This window comes from Zea mays, chromosome 2 (assembly GCF_902167145.1).
Source record: "Zea mays cultivar B73 chromosome 2, Zm-B73-REFERENCE-NAM-5.0, whole genome shotgun sequence".
NCBI lineage: Eukaryota > Viridiplantae > Streptophyta > Magnoliopsida > Poales > Poaceae > Zea > Zea mays.
In genome coordinates, this window is record NC_050097.1 from 110541503 (window position 1) to 110565302 (window position 23800).

Genomic DNA, 23800 nt, shown 5'->3' on the forward strand with positions numbered 1-23800 from the left:
GGCTGGTGACGTACAAGAATGCAATTCTATATTAACCTCATCAAATCAAAGCAACTGTGAAGCTCTTGACTAAGTTGATCGAGAGCCCCAGTATATACTTCTCTTAAGACGCATCAGCTCACCCGTTTCATTTTACAGGCAGAAATCAGCTGCTTTACCAAAAAAAAAAAAAATCAGATGTAAAGCTGGCGGATAACTGAGAGCGGGCAGAGCGCGGTTTTCTCCCCGCGCTGCGCCGCGTACTTGGTCGCGTGGAGGTGGCACAGCGCCGCTCCAGCCACGTTCCACACGAAACGGCACCTGCTGACGCTCCTGGTACACCATGCTCGCTCGTACACGATCCTGTAGATCGCGCAGGCCTCCATGAACACGTCTGAGAGGTCCCGCGAGGTCTCCTCCAGTTCGTCGGCGTGCATCGTGCATCCAGGGTTACTTCTCTGCCTGTTTGTTTCTTTCTTTCTTTCTTTCTTTCTGGTTAGTCAGGTAAAACAGGAGAGATACGATGGCTTACATGTTTGTAGTGTTGGTAGAGTTTCTGGAACTCGTCGTTCTTTTCTTCCTTGCCCAGATCGAAAAGGCCCCTGCTCTTTGTCAAGTACTCCTGGTACCGGTGTTCCCATAGGGAGGTGCATTCCGGGGTTGACTCCACCTCACTGAAGCACGCCAGTGTCGTTATCTCTGATCACACACAACACAAGAAACGGAGAATTTGTTGAAGAAAGCTAGTAAGCTAGATCAGTTGGCTGAAGGTGACAGCGGAGTGCCAACTAGCACAAGGACTACTACTCACGGATCTGTTCGTCACATTGCTGCGCTATTATTTCCTCAGTCTCATCGTAGATTCTGCCCAAAATAGATGAAGAATGGTAGGATTCAAATCCTTTCTTCTCCATGAAGTGTGGATATGCTTTTACTCTCAGATGGCGATCAACATCTACCTGCCAAAACAGAGCACGGCAAGAAACAGCTGTCGAAACAGAGCATGCTGCCACAAGACTAATAACCCAGTGAAGTTAACTTAGGTTTCATTTATTTTTGTACCTTTTTTTGCTGGATAGATCAAATATATAAAAAAGAATGATATGAAATTCAGAATTGCATGGAAGCCTAAACCATATCAAACCACAAGATCGTAACTAACCTTGTGCCCATCCAGAGCCGCATAATAAAGGTCAACTAATTTAATCATGTTTTCCACGATTGACTTCTTCTCATCTTGATCGACTCCTTCTGTTAATAATCGGTCCATATGTGCTAACCAACAGTCAGGTGCTAACCAACAGTAAGGAGGGACAGCCAAACATGTATTCCATCAGACCAACATAACAAAACCAAAAAGATTCTGCGTGTAGAATTATGTAATGGTTAATATATTGATAGGAGATGGGGTTACAATATATAGACTCTCATAAAACCCTAACCCTAATGGGCTGACACCCCAACGTGCCGACCCACACACACAGTCTAACATCCCCCTGCAGTCGCAACAGGGGTACCACACACGATGAGACTGGAGTAGAGGCCGAACGTAGGAGCCGACGAGTTGAAATCCCCCCGCAGTCACAGTATCGTGAGGGTGCGAATGTTGCGACTGGTGAAGAGACCGGTGTGGATTCCGAGAAGGCGATAGCCCCTGGATGCTGAGTTAGCCCCTGGATGTTCGAGCGTCAACGATCGGCTACACGACAAAAGAGCATCAGCATGCCGACCTTCTTGCTTCTTCGATCGTTCGGACGTCGAGGAGCCCCACCAGGGAGGCCGACGGCAGCACACGCGTCTGCGCCGGTCATGGTGTCCGCGCCCGCGGCAGAATAGAAGGGAAACGACGGATCCGGCCGGGATGGCCAAGGCAGCGACGGATCCGGTCGGGAAGACGCGATCAGGTCAAAGGGACGACGGATCGAGCCGAGAAGGTCGCAACAACGTGGATCTGGCCGGGAAGGCCGCGGCAGCGACGGAACCGACGAAGGAGGGAGGCGCGCGGCAGGGCAGGGCCAGCCGGGCAGGGGCCTGCGGCGGACCTGGTAGGGGAGTTTGACGCCGGCAGCGAGAGAAGCTTGAAGATAAGAGGCGCTGCTGGGCGTCGACGCAATCAGGGACGAGGTAGACAGCGCGACGACGGGGACTGCATAGCGCTGGAGTAGAAGGAGAGGGAGCGGGGAGGCCGGCGGGGAGGGCTGTCACGCTGTAGCCAGGAAAGCGTGCCAGCGCCGAGCAGGACAGGGGTCAGCCGCGGCGGCCAGAGGGAGGAGTCTGACGGTTGGGCGGGCGCCTGTGCGCGTGACGACGACTGGCAGAGGGGAGCGAGAGAGGGAATCGGCGGCCAGATCCACGACCATGGCAGGGAAGAGTTCGTCCTGCCTCCGCGGCTGAGCGCAGCGGCGCTGGAGGGCGGACGTGGGCCGTAGGCAGGCGAGCCTGGCCCCTGCCCCCGCTGCTGCACTAGAGGCGCGCAAGCAGGCGAGCCCGGCCGCCGCTGCCGCCACTCCACGGGAGAGCGCAGGCAGGCGGGCCCGGCCAGCGGCGCTGGAGGGCGGACGTGGGCCGCAGGCAGGTGGCCCGGCCGCCTCCGCCGTTGCTGCACTAGAGGGAGGAGGGGGACAGCTCGACACGCAAGAAGGCCGGTGGCGCGGCGGTTGGGCTGGGGCCAGCAGCCACCGGAGACAGAGGGCGGGGAGAGCGAGCGCGCGACGTGCGAGAGCGAGGAGGCGAGCAGGAAGGCAAGCGAGAAGAGCACGAGAAGCAGGATGAGGAGATCGAGCGTGGCCGACGTGTTATCTCACCAAGGTTTTGGTCCTATTTGGCGCAATCTGATTTCCTATCTGCTGGCTTCTTCTACTCAAGTGTTATTGAATGGGTATCCTGGGAATCATATAAGGCATTGAAGAGGTCTTCGTCAGGGAGACCCACTTTCCCCTATGTTGTTTGTGTCGATCATGGATGTTCTTAGCAGTCTCTTTAGGGCTACTGAAAGCAAGGGACTGCTTCATAGCTTAGAAGGAGCAGGAGTCCGAAATAGGCTTTCCATTTATGCTGATGATGTGTGTTAGAGGGTAATGATTGACTATTAGGGCTAACCCTAGAGGGTAGCTATATAGTGTTTTACATGGGCCACATGGGCCTAGCCATATACTCTAACACCCCCCGCAGTCTGAACATCCGTCGCAGCGGAGTTGACAGACTGGACTCGAAAAGAAGAAGTACATCACACAATAGGATCCCCCCACAGACTCAACTAGCCACTACAGATATTAAGGCTGGAGCGAAACTCGGCGAAGGTCGAGGACGGAAGACCCTTGGTGAAGATGTTGGCAAACTGGGAGGTGGTTGGGACGTGGAGGACTCGAACGTCACTGACGGCGACCAGATCTCGGACGAAGTGTAGGTCGATCTCCACATGCTTGGTTCGCTGGTGCTGCACCGGGTTGGTGGAGAGGTAGATGGCGCTAACGTTGTCGCAGTCCGCCACGCCGTTGGCCACAGCACGGTATTCCACCTCTGCGCTCGAGCGGGAGACGACCGGCTGGCGCTTCGACAACCAGGACACCAGGTTGCCGCCTAAGAAGACGGCGTAGCCGGAGGTGGAGCGCCGAGTGTCTGGGCACCCGGCCCAGTCAGCGTCAGTGTAGACGACCAGCTCGGAGGAGGTAGACCGGTAAAGAAGCAGTCCGTAGTCGACGGTTCCCCGGAGGTAGCGGAGGAGGCGCTTGAGAGCCGCGAGATGGGGCTCCCGGGGGTCGTGCATATGGAGACAGACCTGCTGCACGGCGTAGGAGATGTCCGGCCTAGTGAAGGTGAGGTACTGAAGGGCACCGGCAAGACTCCTGTAGCCGGTGGGGTCCTCGATTGGGTCACCCGTGGCCTTAGAGAGCTTGGCCTGCGTGTCGACTGGGGTGGAGCAGGGCTTGCAGTCACTCATCTGGGCCAGCTCCAGAATGTCAAGAGTGTACTGTCACTAGTGAAGGAGTCCTGAGGGACGAGGCTCAGCAGTGACCCCCAGGAAATGGTGAAGCACGCCCAGATCCTTGACCGGAAACTCCCGCTGAAGTGCGTCAACGAGGCGGTGAAGAAGTTACGGACTGGAGGCGGTGAGGACAATGTCACCCACATAGAGAAACAAGTAGGCAGTCTCTGCTCCATGATGGTGGACGAACAGAGACGTGTCTGACTTGGCCCCCTCTACACCCTTCGGCTTCCGCACGCCACCTCTTCTTCATCTTCGTCACCTGCCACTGCTGCTGTTTTTGCTGCCACCACGTCTTCTACCACCTGGCATCGTCGTCTTGGTCACCCCGGACGCGATGCCTTGATGCAGCTTACTCGTAGTGCGACTATCCCATGTACTAGATCACATGATGAGCATCTTTGTCATGCGTGCCAGTTAGGCCACCATGTTCGTCTTCCTTTTTCTTCTTCTTCCTCGCATGCTACTCATGCATTTGATCTTGTACACTGTTATTTGTGGACTTCACCTATTACCAGTATGTCAGACTACAAATACTATCTTGTGGTGCTTGATGATTTTTCTCATTATGTGTGGACTTTTCCTTTGCGTGCCAAGTCTGAGGCTTTCCCCGCCCTCCGCCACTTCTTCGCCTGGGTGTCCACTCAGTTCGGCCTCACCATTAAGGCCGTTCAGTGTGACAATGGTCAGGAGTTCGATAACTCCACCTCCTGCGACTTCTTTCTCTCCCACGGGATGAAGTTGCGGATGTCTTGCCCGTATACCTCCTCCTAGAACAGCAAGGCTGAGCGCATGATCCGCACGACCAACGACACCATCCGCACTCTTCTCCTCCAGGCGCACCTACCGGCACGCTTCTGGGCCAAGGGCCTCCACAGATGGTTAAATGGGAAGATGATACAAGATTTTGCCCCTGAAGTTGTCTATATGGTGGGTAGCAGATCCATTACTTCAAGAACTGTTGCTCAGGCGCTGCATAACTGGCAATGGGTTAGCGACATTGTGAATCCCTTATCTTTTATTGGGCTGCAGCAGTACTTGCAGCTATGGCATGCTTTAAATGGAGTAGTGCTTAACCAGGAGGAGGATAGACATGTGTGGGTGCATTCAGGCTCTGGAAAATTCTCCTCACAGTCTTGTTATTCGGCGTTTTTATGGGAGCTATTTCTTTTGAGCCATGGAAAAGGTTGTGGAAGTCGTGGGCACCCCCGAAATGCAAATTTTTCGTTTGGTTGGCAATAAGGAATAAATGTTGGACTGTTGATAGGCTTCAAAGAAAAGGATTACCGCACCCGGTGGTATGTCCTTTATGTGACCAAGAGCATGAAACTATCTTGCACCTCTTATGTATGTGCAGTTTTGCTAGACAATTTTGGCACGCTATCTTTTCATCTTTGAGGATGGGCCATCTCACGCCTAATAGAGATGTGGGCTCTTTTGCTGAGTGGTGGGGCAAGGTGCATAAGAGAGTGCCCAAACAAATCAGAAAAGGTATTCATAGTATCATTATTCTGGGAGCCTGGTGCTTATGGCTCCATCGCAATAGGTCTGTTTTTGATGGAACAAGTCCTTCCTTGAGCACCATTCAGAGACTGCTTATGGATCAAGTGGAGTGTTGGAGTAGGGCTGGTGCAAAGCAACTTAAAAGCCTTGGTCTCCCAGCTGCCTTTTCTAGGGCCAGGACTATTTCTAGCGCTTAATGCCGTGACAACTGAGGTCATCCTATTACAACATGAGATAAGGATAGAGTTTTTTCCCTGTTTGTATTAGGGTTCTGGTCTTTTTCCCCTGTGTTCTTTTGCCTTGTTTGGGCATTGTATTGTGGTCCATTTTAGACCTTTCTCTCTCTTAATATAATGATGTGCAGCTCTCCTGCGCGTTCGAGAAAAAAATGCCTTCCTACACGGCACTTTGACTGAGACAGTGTACTGCAGCCAACCCGTCGGCTTTGTCAACACCTCTCAACTGGGTCTGGTCTGCAAGTTGAACTACTCTCTGTATGGCCTCAGCAGGCACCACGAGCTTGGTATAGTCGCTTTGCCTCTTACTTGATCTCTCTCAAATTCATCGAGGCCAAGTCGGACACATCCATGTTCATCCAATGGTGGGATGACGACACCGTCTAACTCCTCAACGTCGACGACATTGTGCTTACAACGTCCAGTGCTGCCCTCCTCCATCACACGATTGTTGCCCTTTAGCTTGAGTTCACGATGAAGGACTTAGGTCCTCTCCACCACTTCCTCAGGGTTACCGCGGAGCGGCACCCCTAGGGCCTCTTCCTCCACCAGCGCCAGTATGACCTCAACATTCTGGAAGGGACCGACATGTCCGACTGCAAGCCTTGCTCCACGCTGGTCGATACCTAGGCGAAGCTCTCCGATGATGATGACACCCCAGTGAGCAATGTGATGGTCTACCGGAGCCTCACCGGGACACTGCAGTACCTCATGTTCACTCGACGTAGCCTACGCGGTCCAGCAAGTGTGCCTTCACATGCACACCTCGCGTGAGCCCCACCTCACCGTTGTCAGACAGATTATTCACTACATTCGTGGCTCTATCGACCTCAGCCTCCTTTTTCGGCCCTCTCCGACTTCTGAGCTGGATGTCTACACCAACACCGACTAGGCTGGCTGCGTCAACATGTGCTGGTCAACATCTGACTACATTGTGTTTTTGGGCGCTAGACTCATCTCATGGTACTCAAAGCGGTAGCCCGTGGTCTCCCACTCCAACACGGAGGCCAAGTATCGAGATATGGCCAATGACGTGGTCGGGACGTCCTTGCTCTGTTAACTTCTTCATGAGCTCCACAACCCCATCGCCCGCGCCACCCTCGTCTCTTGCGACAACCTCAGCAAGATCTACCTCTCCAATCTCGTGCATCATCAGCGCACGAAGTACGTGGAGATCGAGCTTCACTTCGTCCGCAGGCATGTCGCCGACGGTGATGTCCGCGTTCTGACCACTTCGCAGTTTGCTGACATCTTCACCAAGGGGCTTCCTTCTACTATTTTGATTGAGTTTTGTTCCCGCCTCAACATATATACAGGATAGAGTTGTGACTGTGAGGGGGTGTTAGCGTAAGTGTTAGGGTTGCCATGTATACCTTTATTGTAATGGGCTTTAGCCCAAATAACTCATCTATTAATACATGTCCAACCCTGATTAGGGTTAGGGTTTTCTCCCACTCTAACAATATCAATAATATGATGATGGAATTTATGGTGATCATAATAAACTAAGCAAATTTGGGAAAGGCAACAATGACATCTTTGGGTGCCCACAAGCCATATGATACGGAATGCATCCAATGTGTTTCGGTTACAAGGACACTACATCCAATTGATAAAATATACCTAGAGTCCGAGTTGAACTGCACAATGAAGGCAATGACGAGAAATAATTCATTTCACCAGTCCGCACTACATATCGGACTAACAAAAGGCATGAGCAATATGTAAGTCATTAAGGCATGCCATTATAAGCATGATTGTGCCTTTTTATATTTAAGCATACAACTTCATCTAGCTTTGCAAATATGCATGAATGTCACATAGTTGATTGAATATCTTGAAATAAATTAAAGATATGTAATTTAATACAAATTAAAGAATCTTTATAAGGTTTAGCAAAAGTATTTATAAATGATGAAATCATGCAAAGCATACTGATCAATTCAAAACCAAGTAACATCCTATGAAAACAATGATATGAACTGTTGGGACTATGCTTCGTCGCCGAAGGTCTTGTAGAAAGAAGCAGCTTCGGCTGAAGCTATCCGCATGAGATGACCGAAGGATCCTCTTCATAAAGCTTCGGAATTACAAACCGACTTAAAAGTAGAATGACCTTTTAGTCCATAAATGTTTGGGTCGCTGTTGTAATCCCTTATAAGGGGCATAATTGTAATTCCCCACAGGCTGTGTCCTGTGCCTATAAATAGTGAACAGTATTCCTTTACTGTTCACGCATTCCTGTATTTGCAATCGCATCATTCGAGAACCAATCTTTGCCAAGGCAGAGGTATAACTGTATTCAATGATTAAATATACTGAGTAGATATAATATGGTTCGTTTATGATTCATTTACCTTTGATACTCTATATTTTATGTTATCTTATACAATCTATTAAAATTCAATTACGAAGATTTAACCTTCGTAATCGTATTGTCATCAACCTTCGTCCAAGGTCCATTAATCCCCAAGGGAATAATGCTTCGTTGGACGAAGGACATTAACATTTAACATTTTATGTTGCCTTGTTCTTAATTCATAGCATTTGAGAACAAGTCCCCAACATTGGCGCCCACCTCCGGTCAACTCACTTCCACTTTTTGAGCTGATGGCTTCGATTAACGATCAAGCTGGAGCTGCTTCGGCCCCGAAGCTGGTGTTCCCGATAACAGGTGGTTCGTGCTCAGAACCAGCCAACAAAAAGCAGAAGAAAGAGGCGCAGAGAAGGGTACAACATGTTGGAGTGCAGGGACCCTTCATCAAGTCAAGATGGTCACACATTCCAATCACCTTCTCCCAAGAGGATCTTCAGCTCAAGGATTTTCCTCATAACGATGCTATGGTTATTTCTTGCGTTATCAAAGGATTTCTGGTCCACAATGTTTTGGTTGATACTGGCAGTGCAGCTGATATTATATTTGCTAAGGCCTTCAGACAAATGCAAGAGCCAGAAGACAAGATTCATGATGCTACACACCCTCTCTGTGGCTTCGGAGGAAGACAGATTGTAGCACTGGGCAAGATCACCATGCCAGTGACCTTCGGCTTCATCAACAACACCAGAACCGAGCAAGTTGTGTTTGACATTGTTGACATGGAATACCCTTACAATGCAATTATTGGTCGTGGCACCCTCAATGCTTTCGAAGCAATTCTTCATCCTGCTTACCTTTGCATGAAGATACCTTCGGATCAAGGACCCATTGCTATTCATGGAAGTCAGGAAGCTGCCAGAAGGGCCGAGGGAAACTGGACTGACTCAAAAGCAATCCATAACATAGATGGAGCTGAAGCTTGTGAACAGTACAAATTTAGAAGGGAGAAAGCAGCTTCAGCAGATCAGCCGAAGCCCATGCTCTTATGTGAGGACATAGCAGAGCAGAAGGTGCTGTTGGGCTCTCAATTATCCGAAGAACAGGAGAAAACCTTGATAAGGTTTTTGTTCAACAACAAAGATGTTTTTGCATGGTCAGCCACTGATCTTTGCGGAGTTAACAGGGATGTTATTGAACACTCGCTCAATGTTGACCCATCTTTCAGACCCAGAAAGCAGAGGCTTCGGAAAATGTCTGATGACAAGGCCGAAGGCGCTCGGAATGAAGTCAAAAGACTCCTCAGTGCAGGAGTTATCAGAGAAGTAAAGTACCCAGAATGGCTAGCTAACACTGTTATGGTAAAAAAGGCCAATGGCAAATGGCGAATGTGTATCGATTTTACGAATCTCAACAAGGCCTGTCCGGAGGACGAATTCCCATTGCCAAGGATAGACTCCTTAGTTGATGCAGCAGCTTCGTCAGAGCTTATGAGTCTTCTCGATTGTTATTCAGGCTATCATCAAATTTGGATGAAGAAGGAGGATGAGCCGAAGACCAGTTTCATAACCCCTAGTGGAACATATTGTTACCTTCGGATGCCTGAGGGGCTCAAGAACGCTGGAGGAAGTTTCAGCAGAATGACTGCGAAGGTTCTCCAGTCTCAGATAGGCAGAAATGTGCTAACTTATGTTGATGATATCATTGTAAAAAGCACGAAACAGGAAAAATCACATTGCTGATTTGCAGGAGACCTTCGCCAGTTTTAGACAAGCTGGTCTAAAGTTGAATCCAGAAAAATGTGTCTTCAGAGTAAAGAAGGGGAAATTTCTTGGATGCTTGGTTTCAACAAAGGGAATTGAAGCTAATCCAAGTAAAATTGAAGCTATACTTCGAATGGAGCCACCAACTACAAAAAAGGGGGCCCAAAGATTGACAGGGAGGCTGGCATCTCTCAATAGATTCATATCCAGATCAGCAGAGAGAAATTTACCATTCTTCGAAGTGCTGAAATCAGCCGAAGTCTTTCAATGGGGACCAAGCCAACAAAAAGCCTTCGAGGAACTGAAGCAATATTTGATAGATTTAACAACATTAACTCCACCAACGCCAGGGGCTCCTTTGTTATTATATGTGGCAGCTTAGCATTCAGCGGTAAGTGCAGCACTTGTCCAGGAGAAGCTTGATGGCCAAGTCAAGAAGCAGGTCCCAGTGTATTTTGTATCTGAAGTTCTTAGTATATCAAAGAAAAACTATACAAAATTGGAGAAGGTGTTATATGCTGTTTTGATGGCATCCAGGAAGCTTCGACATTACTTTCAAGCATACAATATTGTTGTTCCTTCTTCACAACCGTTGAAGGATATTATGAGAAATAGAGAAGCTACTGGACAGATTGGAAAATGGGCTGCAGAGCTCAATGAATTTTGCATTGATTATGTGCATAGATCTTCGATCCAGTCTCAAGCGTTGGCAGATTTCATTGCTGACTGGACGCCAGGGGCTCAGGATGAAGAAACAAATAAAGATGCCGAAGTATGGACAGTGTTTTGCGATGGGTCTTGGGGAACCTTCGGAGCAGGAGCAGCCGCTGTGTTGGTCTCACCATCCAAAGTTAAAACTTGTTATGCAGCAAGACTCGATTTTAGTTGTACTAACAATATTACTGAGTACGAAGCCCTGCTTTTGGGCCTTCGGAAGTTAAAAGCAATGGGAATCAGAAGGGCCATTCTTAAAACTGATTCCCAGGTTGTTTCGAGTCATATCGACAAGAGTTGTAAGGCTAAAGATCCGAAGCTTGAAAAATATCTAGACACGGTCCGAAGGATTGAAGCTTCCTTCGAAGGATTTTCTGTCAAAAATATCCCTCGAGGACAAAATGAGCATGCTGATTTGCTAGCTAAGTCAGCAGCACAGGGGCTGCCCTTACCTTCGGATGTGTTCTTCGAAACAATAAAAGCACCTTCAGTGGAACTTCTTGAAAGAGCAGTCCTCAATATATCTCCTGTTTATAGTGAAGACTGGAGAACTGAGATTATCTCTTACCTTCAGGGTAATTTCCTTTCAGATGATGAAACTTACAACAGGAGGATAGAGGCAAGAGCTCGTCCATATGTCATGATAGAAGGGGAGTTGTACAAGCATGGAGTTTGTGCTCCATTACTCAAGTGTTTATCTAGAGCCGAAGGCATAGAATTGATGAAAGAAATACATGCAGGCCTGTGTGGATCTCACATTGGATCTAGGCCGTTACTTGGAAAAGTTTTCCGTCAAGGGTTTTATTGGCCAAAGGCAGCTTCGGATGCAGCGGAATTAGTTCAAAAGTGCGAAGGTTGTCAGAAATGTGCAAGAGATCAAAAACAACCTTCGTCCCTAACTCAGCTAATACAACCCATCTGGCCATTGCAAAGGTGGGGCCTTGACTTGTTAGGTCCGTTACCACCGGCCCAAGGAAACTTAAGATATGTTGTAGTGGCTGTGGAATATTTTTCTAAATGGATTGAGGCAAAGCCTTTAGCCACAATAACTTCGGCCACCATTCAAAAGTTTTTCTGGCAGAATATTGTTTGTCATTTCGGAGTACCAAAGGCCATCACTGTAGATAATGGAACACAGTTCGACTCCGAAGCTTTCAGAGAATTCTGTGATCAAATTGGCACGAAGATCCATTTTGCATCAGTCAGGCATCCGGAGTCAAATGGACTCGTTGAAAGAGCCAATGGCATCATAATGACAAGAATAATGAAGTTATCTTCAATCAACCCAGGGGAAAGTGGCCAGATCAATTAATCAAAGTGGTATGGAGCCACAACACAACAACATCAAGGTCAACAGGCTTTACTCCATTCAAATTATTGTTTGGTGACGAAGCAATAACCCCGGAAGAAGCTAAAACTGGATCAATAAGAGTAGTAGCTTCGGCAGAATCAGATCCTGAAGCTGATCATTCTGTGGAAAAAGATGCTATAGAAGGGATCAGGCTTCAAGCTGTGGAGAACATCAATAAATATCAAGCCGAAACAATCAAATGGCGTGATAGAAAGGTTCGGCTAAAGAATATTGAGCCAGGACATTTGGTGCTTCGGAGAGTGGCTAACCCAGATACAGTGGGCAAGTTGCAGTTGAAATGGGAGGGACCTTTTTTGGTAGTATCTTCGTCAAGACCCGGTTCATACAGATTGAAGGATATGGACGGCAACGACATTCCTAGATCTTGGAATGCGGATGAGCTTCGGCGATATTATGTATAACTTGATGTAATTTTTTATATTTTTTATTTTTTCTTTCATGGCACCCTTTTCCTTTCTGAAGGGGGAGAAAGGTTTTTAATGGGGCCATCACATGTAATTTCCTTTTTTAGCTCTATAAGAGCAAAATCCCCCAAAGATGTAAATGTAAAAGCTGAGAACGCACCATCGAGTGCCGGAAAGAAACAGGGAAGAAGCTCCAAAGTCGTTCCTAAGGGAATGCAGAGCTTACAGCGAAAAATAAACGCTGATTCCGCCGAAAGTAAAAGGCGAAGAAGCTCCAAAGACGTTCCTAAGGGAATGCAGAGCTTACAGCGAAAAATAAACGCTGATTCCGCCGAAAGTAAAAGGCGAAGAAGCTCCAAAGACGTTCCTAAGGGAATGCAGAGCTTACAGCGAAAAGTCAACGCTGATTCCGCTGAAGTAAAAGGCGAAGAAGCTCCTAAGGGAGGCTTACAGCGAAAAGTCAGCGCTGATATGTGATTGTTTCTAAGGAAATAACGGTTGTGATTATGGCTTCGGATATGTGTTTGGACATTCATTTGCACATCACATTACATCATAACATTTGCATTCATAAACATTCATCCAGGCATATGTAGGATAACCATCATCATAGCATAAGTGGTTGCTTCGGCAAAAAGGAAAAAACTGTCTTTTGTACTTCGTCGTGTACGAAAAGAAGAGCTTCGGAAAAAAGGAAAAGTTGTTTTTTATGCTTCGCTGTGTACGAAAAGAAGGGAAGGTGTTTTTTCGCCTTCGGCTCAAAAAGATAATTTCGTCCACATCAAAGCGTCTCTCATACATTAATGGAAGGGTAAGAGCATATTACAAGGTATGAACAGAATTCATTAAGAACAGTTTAGTCATATTTACAAAAGTTATTTCAAAAGTTTCTTGAGTTTGTCTACAGTCTACTCCTACTGATCTTCATGAGGCCTCAGCTTCGGTGTCATACTCTTTAAGCATCGGTCTCGGCTTCGTCATCCTACATGAATTAAGTTGTTGTGGGTCAAAACCAAGCTTGAAGGAAAAGGTAAGCACAAGGTATGATTTCTTACTGGTTCAAGATGACTCCGAGGTTCGTCTCCAGCCTTTTCTCGCCCGCCTTTTGTCCATATCATCTTTACAAATCTATTAGAAATGCTTCGGGCGAGGTCAGGAATATCATCTAAAATTGATGGTGATAGAGTAAAATTGGGCCTATTAACAATTTTTCCATGGTCGCAGCCAGTTTTCAGAAAAGCCACAGCAGTGCCCCGAGAAGCTACCCAGGCACAGAAGTCACCGTGCCCGGCTATAACTTCGTCAAGCTCATCAATTTCACCCTCAATATGTTCGAAGGTCTTTGGTAAATCTTCAGTTGACGGGGTGAACTTCCCACTGCTGGCCCCGACTGAGTGGAAGATTTTTCTCAGTCGTTGAATACATTTATTGCTAAACTCCAAACATTTGTCTTGAAGGCTTGCCAATAATTTTTTCAAATCTGAATTTTGTTGGACTTCGACTTCAAGTTTCGTATTAAGTTCTTGATTTTCTTTTTCAAACTGTTCAGATTGGCAGAGAAACTTCGTATTCAATTCTGCTACTTTAGCTTCGGCTTCTGCCAATAAGCTTTCAGTTGTCTGAAGCTCGAAGTTTTTCTTTTCAATAGTAGCTGATTGCTCTTTTATTTTGCTCTCTAAATTTTCAATTATAACCTCGTGTTTTTTGTCTTCTAGATCTTGCTGCATTTTCAAAGCCTTGCTCAACAGCATACTCTGCACGTAAACAACCTTCGTTAGACATGTCTTCATTATTAAAAACAATAAAAGTCAAGGGAAAAGTAGTTCACCTTGAAATTGAAATAAAATAAACTACCAACGATATGTTGTCGTCGGTAGCGGCTAATGTCCGTTTCCAGCTTCGGAAAACCGATACTCTTTGATAGAGTACCGATAACCTTAGCTCCAGTTTGATCCCGGATACAGTCTAATTTTTCATCGTCAATACCCCCGAAGAGGAGTGCTCCTGGTTTATATCCGCAAGATTTGGCATATTCTTTAAGCTCTTCTATTTCGGTTTTTGACAATTCTTGTCCAACTAAATTTTGAAACATGAAGGCTTCGTCCTCGGAAGCTTCGTCAGCAATTTCCTTTTCTTTCTCAGACACTGCGGCCATGGCCTCTTCGGCGGCAGTAGTGGCTTCTTCTGTGGCCATGTTTAGCAGCATTTTGTCGATGTGTTCGATTGTGCTTGCCAAATTCAAATCTTCAGTTGAGGTAGCTTCGGTAGCCGCGACCTCCGAAGGTGTGACTTCAATATTTGTTATTTCCTCAGCCGCTGGTATCTTCTGAGCTGAAGCTCTCGGTGGTGTCTTGTCAATGACTTCTGTCACTGCGATGATTCTTTGTCTCTTTGTTTTAGTTGTTTTCTTCGTTTTTTTCGGGCTCCTTTTCCTTCTGAAAAAACTTTGTCAGTTGAGGCCCTAATGGACTTAGCTTCGCAGGCAGGGATTCAGTCATTACCTTCAAAATCTCTTCCACGTCAGTGGCAGAGCGTGATGCGGGAGTCTCCTCTTCGTCGGATACTTTTTGCTTCGGAGATGATACTTTCCTCTTCTTCGGAATATTCTTCTTTTTTGGTGGTTCTTTCTCATCTTCATTTAAAGCTTCGGCTACCGTTTTCCTTTTTCGGCCTTCGACACCTTTATTCAGATTTTCGTAGTCAGGGTATTCAAAACCCAAGGCGTCCAGCACTCGATTCAGTCTTCGCTTCGGACGGGTACCGAAGGCCGCAGTCATCAACTGATCCTCTTTTTTGGAGTAATTACCGAGTATTTCATTGCACATTATTTCAATTGTGTCCAGCCACTCTTGGCAAGGTGTTTTAAAATATTTCTTAAACTTGTAATAGTAAGGTAACCGCACAAGTTCCCCTTCTTTCTTCTCCCCCTCTAGCTTCGGCATTTCCCATTCTTTTAAGGTAGGAAAAACCCTGAAAGCCAAAAACTCTTGAACCAGGTCTCTTGTGCTGATATGCTCTGAAATAATTTTAAACTCAGCCAACGCTTTTTGGGTTGGACCTTCTGGTGTCATGTTGCAATGAGGTCGGGTTTCTCCGAAGATTAGTTCAAGCGGACTCTGCACAAGCTTCTCCTTGTCGTCATCAACCTTGACGTAGAACCATTCCGATTTCCAGCCTGCCGGCCACTTGCTTCGATAGCTGATGACAGAAAACTTTGTGGTTTTCCGATAGGCAAAATTATAGCAACCAAAGTTATCATGCAATCCATCTTTTCTAGCCTTCGTCTGATAATGCAGCTCATGAACTCGACAAAAGCTATCGGCAAACGGCTCCACCGCCTGGCTTCGGAGGGCCCAGATATAGACGCTAAGCCTAACGATAGCGTTAGGAGTCAGCTGATGAAAGTAGATCCCAAACCTCTTCAATACATCTGCAATAATCCCATGCAGGGGGAATCTCAACCCAGCCTTTAGAAAGCTCTTGAAAATGACTATTTCATCCTTCTCTGGCTTCGGGGTAGTTTCTTCCCCCCGAAGCGTAGTAGCTTCTTCTGACTTTCACTGAAATAACCCGACTTCACCATCTTGGAGAGATCAGCCTTCGAAACAGTCGACTTTTCGAAATCCAAGTGGCTGGGCTTACTTGGCATGGCAATACGATAATCATCTTCGGAATCAGTTTCCTCAATGTTTCCTTCTTCCGCTTCGGCAGTTGCCTGTTCTGTCTCAGCAGTGGGGATTTCTTCCGGGGTTATCAGTCCGGATCGTTGCATCGCTTCGAAGATGGGAACAGTCTCCGATCCTTCAGCTTCGCCTCCCTCACGCTCAACCCTAGCGGTAGAACGCACTCTAGCCATTTAACTCTGAATTTTTTGGGAACTAAATGCTTTTTCTTCCGAAGCTTTTTCTTCTGACGAAGTAGGCTTCAAACTGGAGCTTCGTCTGATTCTGAGAGTCAAGCTTCGGCTATTGGTTAAAAATTTTGGCAGCAAAACAGTGCAAATAGCAATGAATGCTGTGGTAACTTCACACCTACTCGTCTGTTTATATAGGGATGCAGGTAAGAAGGTGAATCGCCAGGATTTTTACACCAGGCGGACAGCCGCTTGCACTCGCTGCTCGGTGGACCGCAGAGACCAAACAGTAGCTCTGCAAGGTGGGACCGCTACGCGCTCGGAAACTGAATCGTTTCTCGACAACGAGCTCAGGGAAGGTGTTTTTTGGACCTTCGGCTTCCCGAAGCTTAAGAGACTTTTTTCACGGATCAAGCTCGTTACGAAAAACGATCTAGCGCCGCGAAAGGGGCTACTGTTGGGACTATGCTTCGTCGCCGAAGGTCTTGTAGAAAGAAGCAGCTTCGGCTGAAGCTGTCCGCATGAGATGACCGAAGGATCCTCTTCATAAAGCTTCGGAATTACAAACCGACTTAAAAGTAGAATGACCTTTTAGTCCATAAATGTTTGGGTCGCTGTTGTAATCCCTTATAAGGGGCATAATTGTAATTCCCCACAGGCTGTGTCCTGTGCCTATAAATAGTGAACAGTATTCCTTTACTGTTCACGCATTCCTGTATTTGCAATCGCATCATTCGAGAACCAATCTTTGCCAAGGCAGAGGTATAACTGTATTCAGTGATTAAATATACTGAGTAGATATAATATGGTTCGTTTATGATTCATTTACCTTTGATACTCTATATTTTATGTTATCTTATACAATCTATTAAAATTCAATTACGAAGAATTAACCTTCGTAATCGTATTGTCATCAACCTTCGTCCAAGGTCCATTAATCCCCAAGGGAATAATGCTTCGTTGGATGAAGGACATTAACATTTAACATTTTATGTTGCCTTGTTCTTAATTCATAGCATTTGAGAACAAGTCCCCAACATGAACATGATTAATAATTGAAGAGATACAATACTTGGGTATAAACATAGTGATAGTCGCCTAGAGGGGGGGGGGGGGGTGAATAGGGCGAAACTGAAATTTACAAATAAATACACAACTACAAGCCGGGTTAACGTTAGTGATAAAGAAACGAGTCCACGAGAGAGGGTGCAAAACAAATCGCAAGCAAATGAAGAGTGTGACACGCGGATTTGTTTTACCGAGGTTCGGTTCTTGCAAACCTACTCCCCGTTGAGGAGGCCACAAAGGCCGGGTCTCTTTCAACCCTTCCCTCTCTCAAACGGTCCCTCGGACCGAGTGAGCTTTCTCTTCTCAATCACTTGGAACACAAAGTTCCCACAAGGACCACCACAAGTTTGGTGTCTCTTGCCTCAATTACAAGTGAGTTTGATCGCAATGAAAGAATCAAGAAAGAAGAAAGCAATCCAAGCGCAAGAGCTCGAAAGAACACAAGCAAATCACTCTCTCTAGTCACTATGGCGTTGTGTGGAATTTGGAGAGGATTTGATCTCTTTGGTGTGTCTAGAATTGAATGCTAGAGCTCTTGTAGTAGTTGGGAAGTGGAAAACTTGGATGCAATGAATGGTGGGGTGGTTGGGGTATTTATAGCCCCAACCACCAAAAGTGGCCGTTGGGAGGCTGTCTGTTCGATGGCGCACCGGACAGTCCGGTGCACACCGGACATGTCCGGTGCCCCCGCCACGTCATCACTGCCGTTGGATTCTGACCGTTGAAGCTTCTGACTTGTGGGCCCACCTGGGTGTCCGGTGCACACCGGACATGTACTGTTTACTGTCCGGTGTGCCAGTATGGGCACGCCTGCCTTCTGCGCGCGCTGCGCGCGCATTTAATGCGCCACAGGTAGCCGTTGGCGCGGAGATAGCCGTTGCTCCGGAGTTGCACCGGACAGTCCGGTGCACACCGGACATGTCCGGTGAATTATAGCGGACTAGCCGTTGGAGTTTCCCGAAGCTGGCGAGTTCCTGAGGCTGCTCCTCCTTGGCGCACCAGACACTGTCCGGTGTACACCGGACAGTCCGGTGAATTATAGCGCGAGTGCCTCTGGAAATTCCCGAAGGTGACGAGTTTGAGTTGGAGTCCTCTGGTGCACCGGACATGTCCGGTGGTGCACCGGACAGTCCGGTGCGCCAGACCAGAGGTGCCTTCGGTTGGCCCTTTGCTCCTTTGTTGAATCCAAAATTGGTCTTTTGATTGGCTTGTTGTGAACCTTTGACACCTGTATAACTTATACACTAGAGCAAACTAGTTAGTCCAAAGATTTGTGTTGGGCAATTCAACCACCAAAATTATATAGGAACTAGGTGTAAGCCTAATTCCCTTTCAATCTCCCCCTTTTTGGTGATTGATGCCAACACAAACCAAAGCAAATATAGAAGTGCATAATTACACTAGTTTGCATAATATAAGTGCAAAGGTTGCTTGGAATTGAGCCAATATAACTACTTACAAGATATGCATGGATTGTTTCTTACATTTTGGACCACGCTTGCACCACATGTTTTGTTTTTGCAAACTCTTTTGTAAATCCTTTTCAAATTTCTTTTTGCAAATAGTCAAAGGTAAATGAATAAGAGTTTGCAAAGCATTTTCAAGATTTGACATTTTCTCCCCCTGTTTCAAATGCTTTTCCTTTGACTAAACAAAACTCCCCCTAAATGAGATCCTCCTCTTAGTGTTCAAGAGGGTTTTGATATATCATTTTTGAAATACTACTTTCTCCCTCTTTTGAACACAATAGGATACAATTGATAAAATTCTTTGAAAACACGAAGTTTTTGAAATTGGTGGGGTGGTGCGGTCCTTTTGCTTTGGGCTCTTACTTTCTCCCCCTTTGGCATGAATCGCCAAAAACGGAATTATTAGAGCCCTCGAAGTGCTATCTTCCCCTTTGGTCATAAATGATTGAGTTAAGATTATACCAAAGATGAAGTCCGGTCTTTTTGCTTTGGGCTCTTACTCTCTCCCCAAAGACGAATTCCTTTTCTTGGTGCTCATGCTTTCTCCCCCAAGATTGGAGATTTGCTTGGAGTGACGGCGAAGGATGAGTTACGTAGTGGAAGCCTTTTTTCTTTGCCGAAGACTCCAATTCCCTTTCAATACGCCTATGACTTGGTTTAAAATAGACTTGAAAACACATTAGTCATAGCATATGAAAGAGATATGATCAAAGGTATATAAATGAGCTATGTGCGCAATTTAGCAAAAGAAATTGCGTGAATCAAGGATATTGAGCTCATGCCTAAGTTTGGTAAAAGTTTGTTCATCAAGAGGCTTGGTAAAGATATCGGCTAATTGATCTTTAGTGTTAATGTAAGAAATCTCGATATCTCCCTTTTGTTGGTGATCCCTAAGAAAATGATACCGAATGGCTATGTGTTTAGTGCGGCTATGCTCGACAGGATTGTCGGCCATTTTGATTGCACTCTCATTATCACATAGCAAGGGGACTTTGGTCAATTTGTAACCGTAGTCCCGCAGGGTTTGCCTCATCCAAAGCAATTGCGCGCAACAATGACCTGCGGCAATGTACTCGGCTTCGGCGGTGGAAAGAGCGACTGAATTTTGCTTCTTTGAAGCCCAAGACACCAAGGATCTTCCCAAGAACTGGCAAGTCCCCGATGTGCTCTTCCTATTGATTTTGCACCCCGCCCAATCGGCATCCGAATAGCCAATCAAATCAAATGTGGATCCCCGAGGGTACCAAAGCCCAAACTTAGGAGTATAAGCCAAATATCTCAAGATTCGTTTTACGGCCGTAAGGTGGGATTCCTTAGGGTCGGATTGGAATCTTGCACACATGCAAACGGAAAGCATAATGTCCGGTCGAGATGCACATAAATAGAGTAATGAACCTATCATCGACCGGTATACCTTTTGATCCACGGACTTACCTCCCGTGTCGAGGTCGAGATGCCCATTAGTTCCCATGGGTGTCTTGATGGGTTTGGCATCCTTCATTCCAAACTTGCTTAGAATATCTTGAGTGTACTTTGTTTGGCTTAGGAAGGTGCCTTCTTGGAGTTGCTTCACTTGAAATCCTAAGAAATACTTCAACTCCCCCATCATAGACATCTCGAACTTTTGTGTCATGATCCTACTAAACTCTTCACATGTAGATTCGTTAGTAGACCCAAATATAATATCATCAACATAAATTTGGCATACAAACAAATCATTCTCAAGTGTTTTGGTAAAGAGCGTAGGATCGGCTTTTCCAACTTTGAAGCCATTAGCAATAAGGAAATCTCTAAGGCATTCATACCATGCTCTTGGGGCTTGCTTGAGCCCATAAAGCGCCTTAGAGAGCTTATAGACATGGTTAGGATACTCACTGTCTTCAAAGCCGAGAGGTTGCTCAACATAGACCTCTTCCTTGATTGGTCCATTGAGGAAGGCACTTTTCATGTCCATTTGATAAAGCTTAAAGCCATGGTAAGTAGCATAGGCCAATAATATACGAATTGACTCAAGCCTAGCTACGGGTGCATAGGTTTCACCGAAATCCAAACCTTCGACTTGAGAGTATCCTTTGGCCACAAGTCGAGCTTTGTTCCTTGTCACCACACCATGCTCATCTTGCTTGTTGCGGAAGACCCATTTGGTTCCTACAACATTTTGGTTAGGACGTGGAACTAAATGCCATACCTCATTCCTAGTGAAGTTGTTGAGCTCCTCTTGCATTGCCACCACCCAATCCGAATCTTGAAGTGCTTCCTCTACCCTGTGTGGTTCAATAGAGGAAACAAAAGAATAATGTTCACAAAAATGTGCAACACGAGATCTAGTGGTTAGCCCCTTATGAATGTCGCCGAGGATGGTGTCGACGGGGTGATCTCGTTGGATTGCTTGGTGGACTCTTGGGTGTGGAGGCCTTTGCTCTTCATCCTCCTTGTCTTGATCATTTGCATCTCCCCCTTGATCTATGCCGTCATCTTGAGGTGGCTCATTTGATTGATCTTCTTCTTCATCAACTTGAGCCTCTTCCTCATTTTGAGTTGGTGAAGATGCTTGCATGGAGGAGGACGGTTGATCTTGTGCTTTTGGAGGCTCTTCGGATTCCTTAGGACACACATCCCCAATGGACATGTTCCTTAGAGCGATGCACGGAGCCTGTTCTTCACCTATCTCATCAAGATCAACTTGCTCTACTTGAGAGCCGTTAGTTTCATCAAACACAACGTCACATGAGACTTCAACTAGTCCAGTGGACTTGTTAAAGACCCTATATGCCCTTGTGTTTGAGTCATAACCAAGTAAAAAGCCTTCTACAGTCTTAGGAGCAAATTTAGATTTTCTACCTCTTTTAACAAGAATAAAACATTTGCTACCAAAGACTCTAAAATATGAAATGTTGGACTTTTTACCGGTTAGGAGTTCATATGATGTCTTCTTGAGGATTCGGTGAAGATACAACCGGTTGATGGCGTAGCAAGCGGTGTTGACCGCCTCGGCCCAAAACCGATCCGAAGTCTTGTACTCATCAAGCATGGTTCTTGCCATGTCCAATAGAGTTCTATTCTTCCTCTCCACTACACCATTTTGTTGTGGAGTGTAGGGAGAAGAGAACTCATGCTTGATGCCTTCCTCCTCAAGAAAGCCTTCAATTTGAGAGTTCTTGAACTCCGTTCCGTTGTCGCTTCTAATCTTCTTGATCCTTAAGCCGAACTCATTTTGAGCCCGTCTCAAGAATCCCTTTAAGGTCTCTTGGGTTTGAGATTTTTCCTGCAAAAAGAATACCCAAGTGAAGCGAGAATAATCATCCACAATTACAAGACAATACTTACTCCCGCCGATGCTTATGTAGGCGATCGGGCCGAATAGATCTATGTGGAGTAGCTCAAGTGGCCTGTCGGTCGTCATGATGTTCTTGTGTGGATGATGAGCTCCAACTTGCTTTCCTGCCTGGCATGCGCTACAAATCCTGTCTTTCTCAAAATGAACATTTGTTAATCCTAAAATGTGTTCTCCTTTTAGAAGCTTGTGGAGATTCTTCATCCCAACATGTGCTAGTCGGCGATGCCAGAGCCAGCCCATGTTAGTCTTAGCAATTAAGCAAGTGTCGAGTTCAGCTCTATCAAAATCTACCAAGTATAGCTGACCCTCTAACACTCCCTTAAATGCTATTGAATCATCACTTCTTCTAAAGACAGTGACACCTATATCAGTGAAAAGACAGTTGTAGCCCATTTTGCATAATTGAGATACAGAAAGCAAATTGTAATCTAATGAGTTTACAAGAAAAACATTGGAAATAGAATGGTCAGGAGATATAGCTATTTTACCAAGACCTTTGACCAAACCTTGATTTCCATCCCCGAATGTAATAGCTCGTTGGGGATCTTGGTTTTTCTCGTAGGAGGAGAACATCTTCTTCTCCCCTGTCATGTGGTTTGTGCACCCGCTGTCGAGTATCCAACTTGAGCCCCCGGATGCATAAACCTACAAAACAAGTTTAGTTCTTGACTTTAGGTACCCAAATGGTTTTGGGTCCTTTGGCATTAGACACAAGAACTTTGGGTACCCAAACACAAGTCTTTGACCCCTTGTGCTTGCCCCCAACATATTTGGCAACTACTTTGCCGGATTTGTTAGTCAACACATAAGATGCATCAAAAGTTTTAAATGAAATGCTATGATCATTTGATGCACTAGGAGTTTTCTTCTTAGGCAACTTAGCACGGGTTGGTTGCCTAGAGCTAGATGTCTCACCCTTATACATAAAAGCATGATTAGGGCCAGAGTGAGACTTCCTGGAGTGAATTCTCCTAATCTTGCTCTCGGGATAACCGGCAGGGTATAAAATGTAACCCTCGTTATCCTGAGGCATGGGAGCCTTGCCCTTAACAAAGTTGGACAATCTTTTAGGAGGGGCATTAAGTTTGACATTGTCTCCCCTTTGGAAGCCAATGCCATCCTTGATGGCAGGGCGTCTCCCACTATAGAGCATACTTCTAGCAAATTTAGATTTTTCATTTTCTAAGTTATGCTCGGCAATTTTAGCATCTAATATTGCTATATGATCATTTTGTTGTTTAATTAAGGCCATATGATCATGAATAGCATCAACATCAATATCTCTACATCTAGTACAAATAATGACATGCTCAATGGTAGATGTAGATGGTTTGCAAGAATTAAGTTCAACAATCTTAGCATGTAGAATATCATTTTATCTCTAAGATCGGAAATTGTAACTTTGCAAACATCAAAATCTTTAGCCTTAGCAATCAAATTTTCATTTTCTAATCTAAGACTAGCAAGAGATATGTTCAATTCTTCAATCCTAGCAAGTAAATCATCATTATTATCTCTAGGGTTGGGAATTGAAACATTGCAAACATGAGAATCAACCTTAGCTAACAAATTAGCATTTTCATTTCTAAGGTTGTCTATTGTTTCATGGCAAGTGCTTAGCTCACTAGATAATTTTTGACATTTCTCAATTTCTAGAGCATAAGCATTTTTAACCTTAACATGCTTCTTATTTTCTTTAATAAGGAAGTCCTCTTGGGTGTCCAAGAGATCATCCTTTTCATGGATGGCACTAATCAATTCATTAAGTTTCTCTTTTTGTTGCATGTTGAGGTTGGCAAAAAG

At 45.8% G+C, this 23800-nt stretch overlaps 1 protein-coding gene across 1 annotated transcript; it reads right to left on the minus strand.

Annotated features, from left to right (window-relative positions):
• Positions 1-28: 28 nt before the first annotated feature.
• On the minus strand, positions 29-1264 carry LOC103646829 (probable RNA-dependent RNA polymerase 3). The gene is made up of 3 exons (XM_008671476.3): positions 1142-1264; positions 791-938; positions 29-678 (listed from the first exon to the last, which is right to left on the minus strand). The coding sequence occupies exons 1-3, from the start codon at positions 1247-1249 to the stop codon at positions 476-478; spliced, it is 459 nt and encodes a 152-aa protein (XP_008669698.1). The 5' UTR covers positions 1250-1264; the 3' UTR covers positions 29-475.
• Between the last annotated feature and the right edge of the window lie 22536 nt (positions 1265-23800).

What these genes read in the sequence shown, in the direction of transcription:
- LOC103646829 (XM_008671476.3), bottom strand. Translation starts at nt 1,249, where the DNA reads ATGGACCGATTATTAACAGAAGGAGTCGATCAAGATGAGAAGAAGTCA. An exon ending in CGGCTCTGGATGGGCACAAG is followed by an intron (nt 939 to 1,141) that starts GTTAGTTACGAT and finishes CTGTTTTGGCAG; the next exon opens with GTAGATGTTGATCGCCATCT. An exon ending in GCAATGTGACGAACAGATCC is followed by an intron (nt 679 to 790) that starts GTGAGTAGTAGT and finishes GTGTGTGATCAG; the next exon opens with AGATAACGACACTGGCGTGC.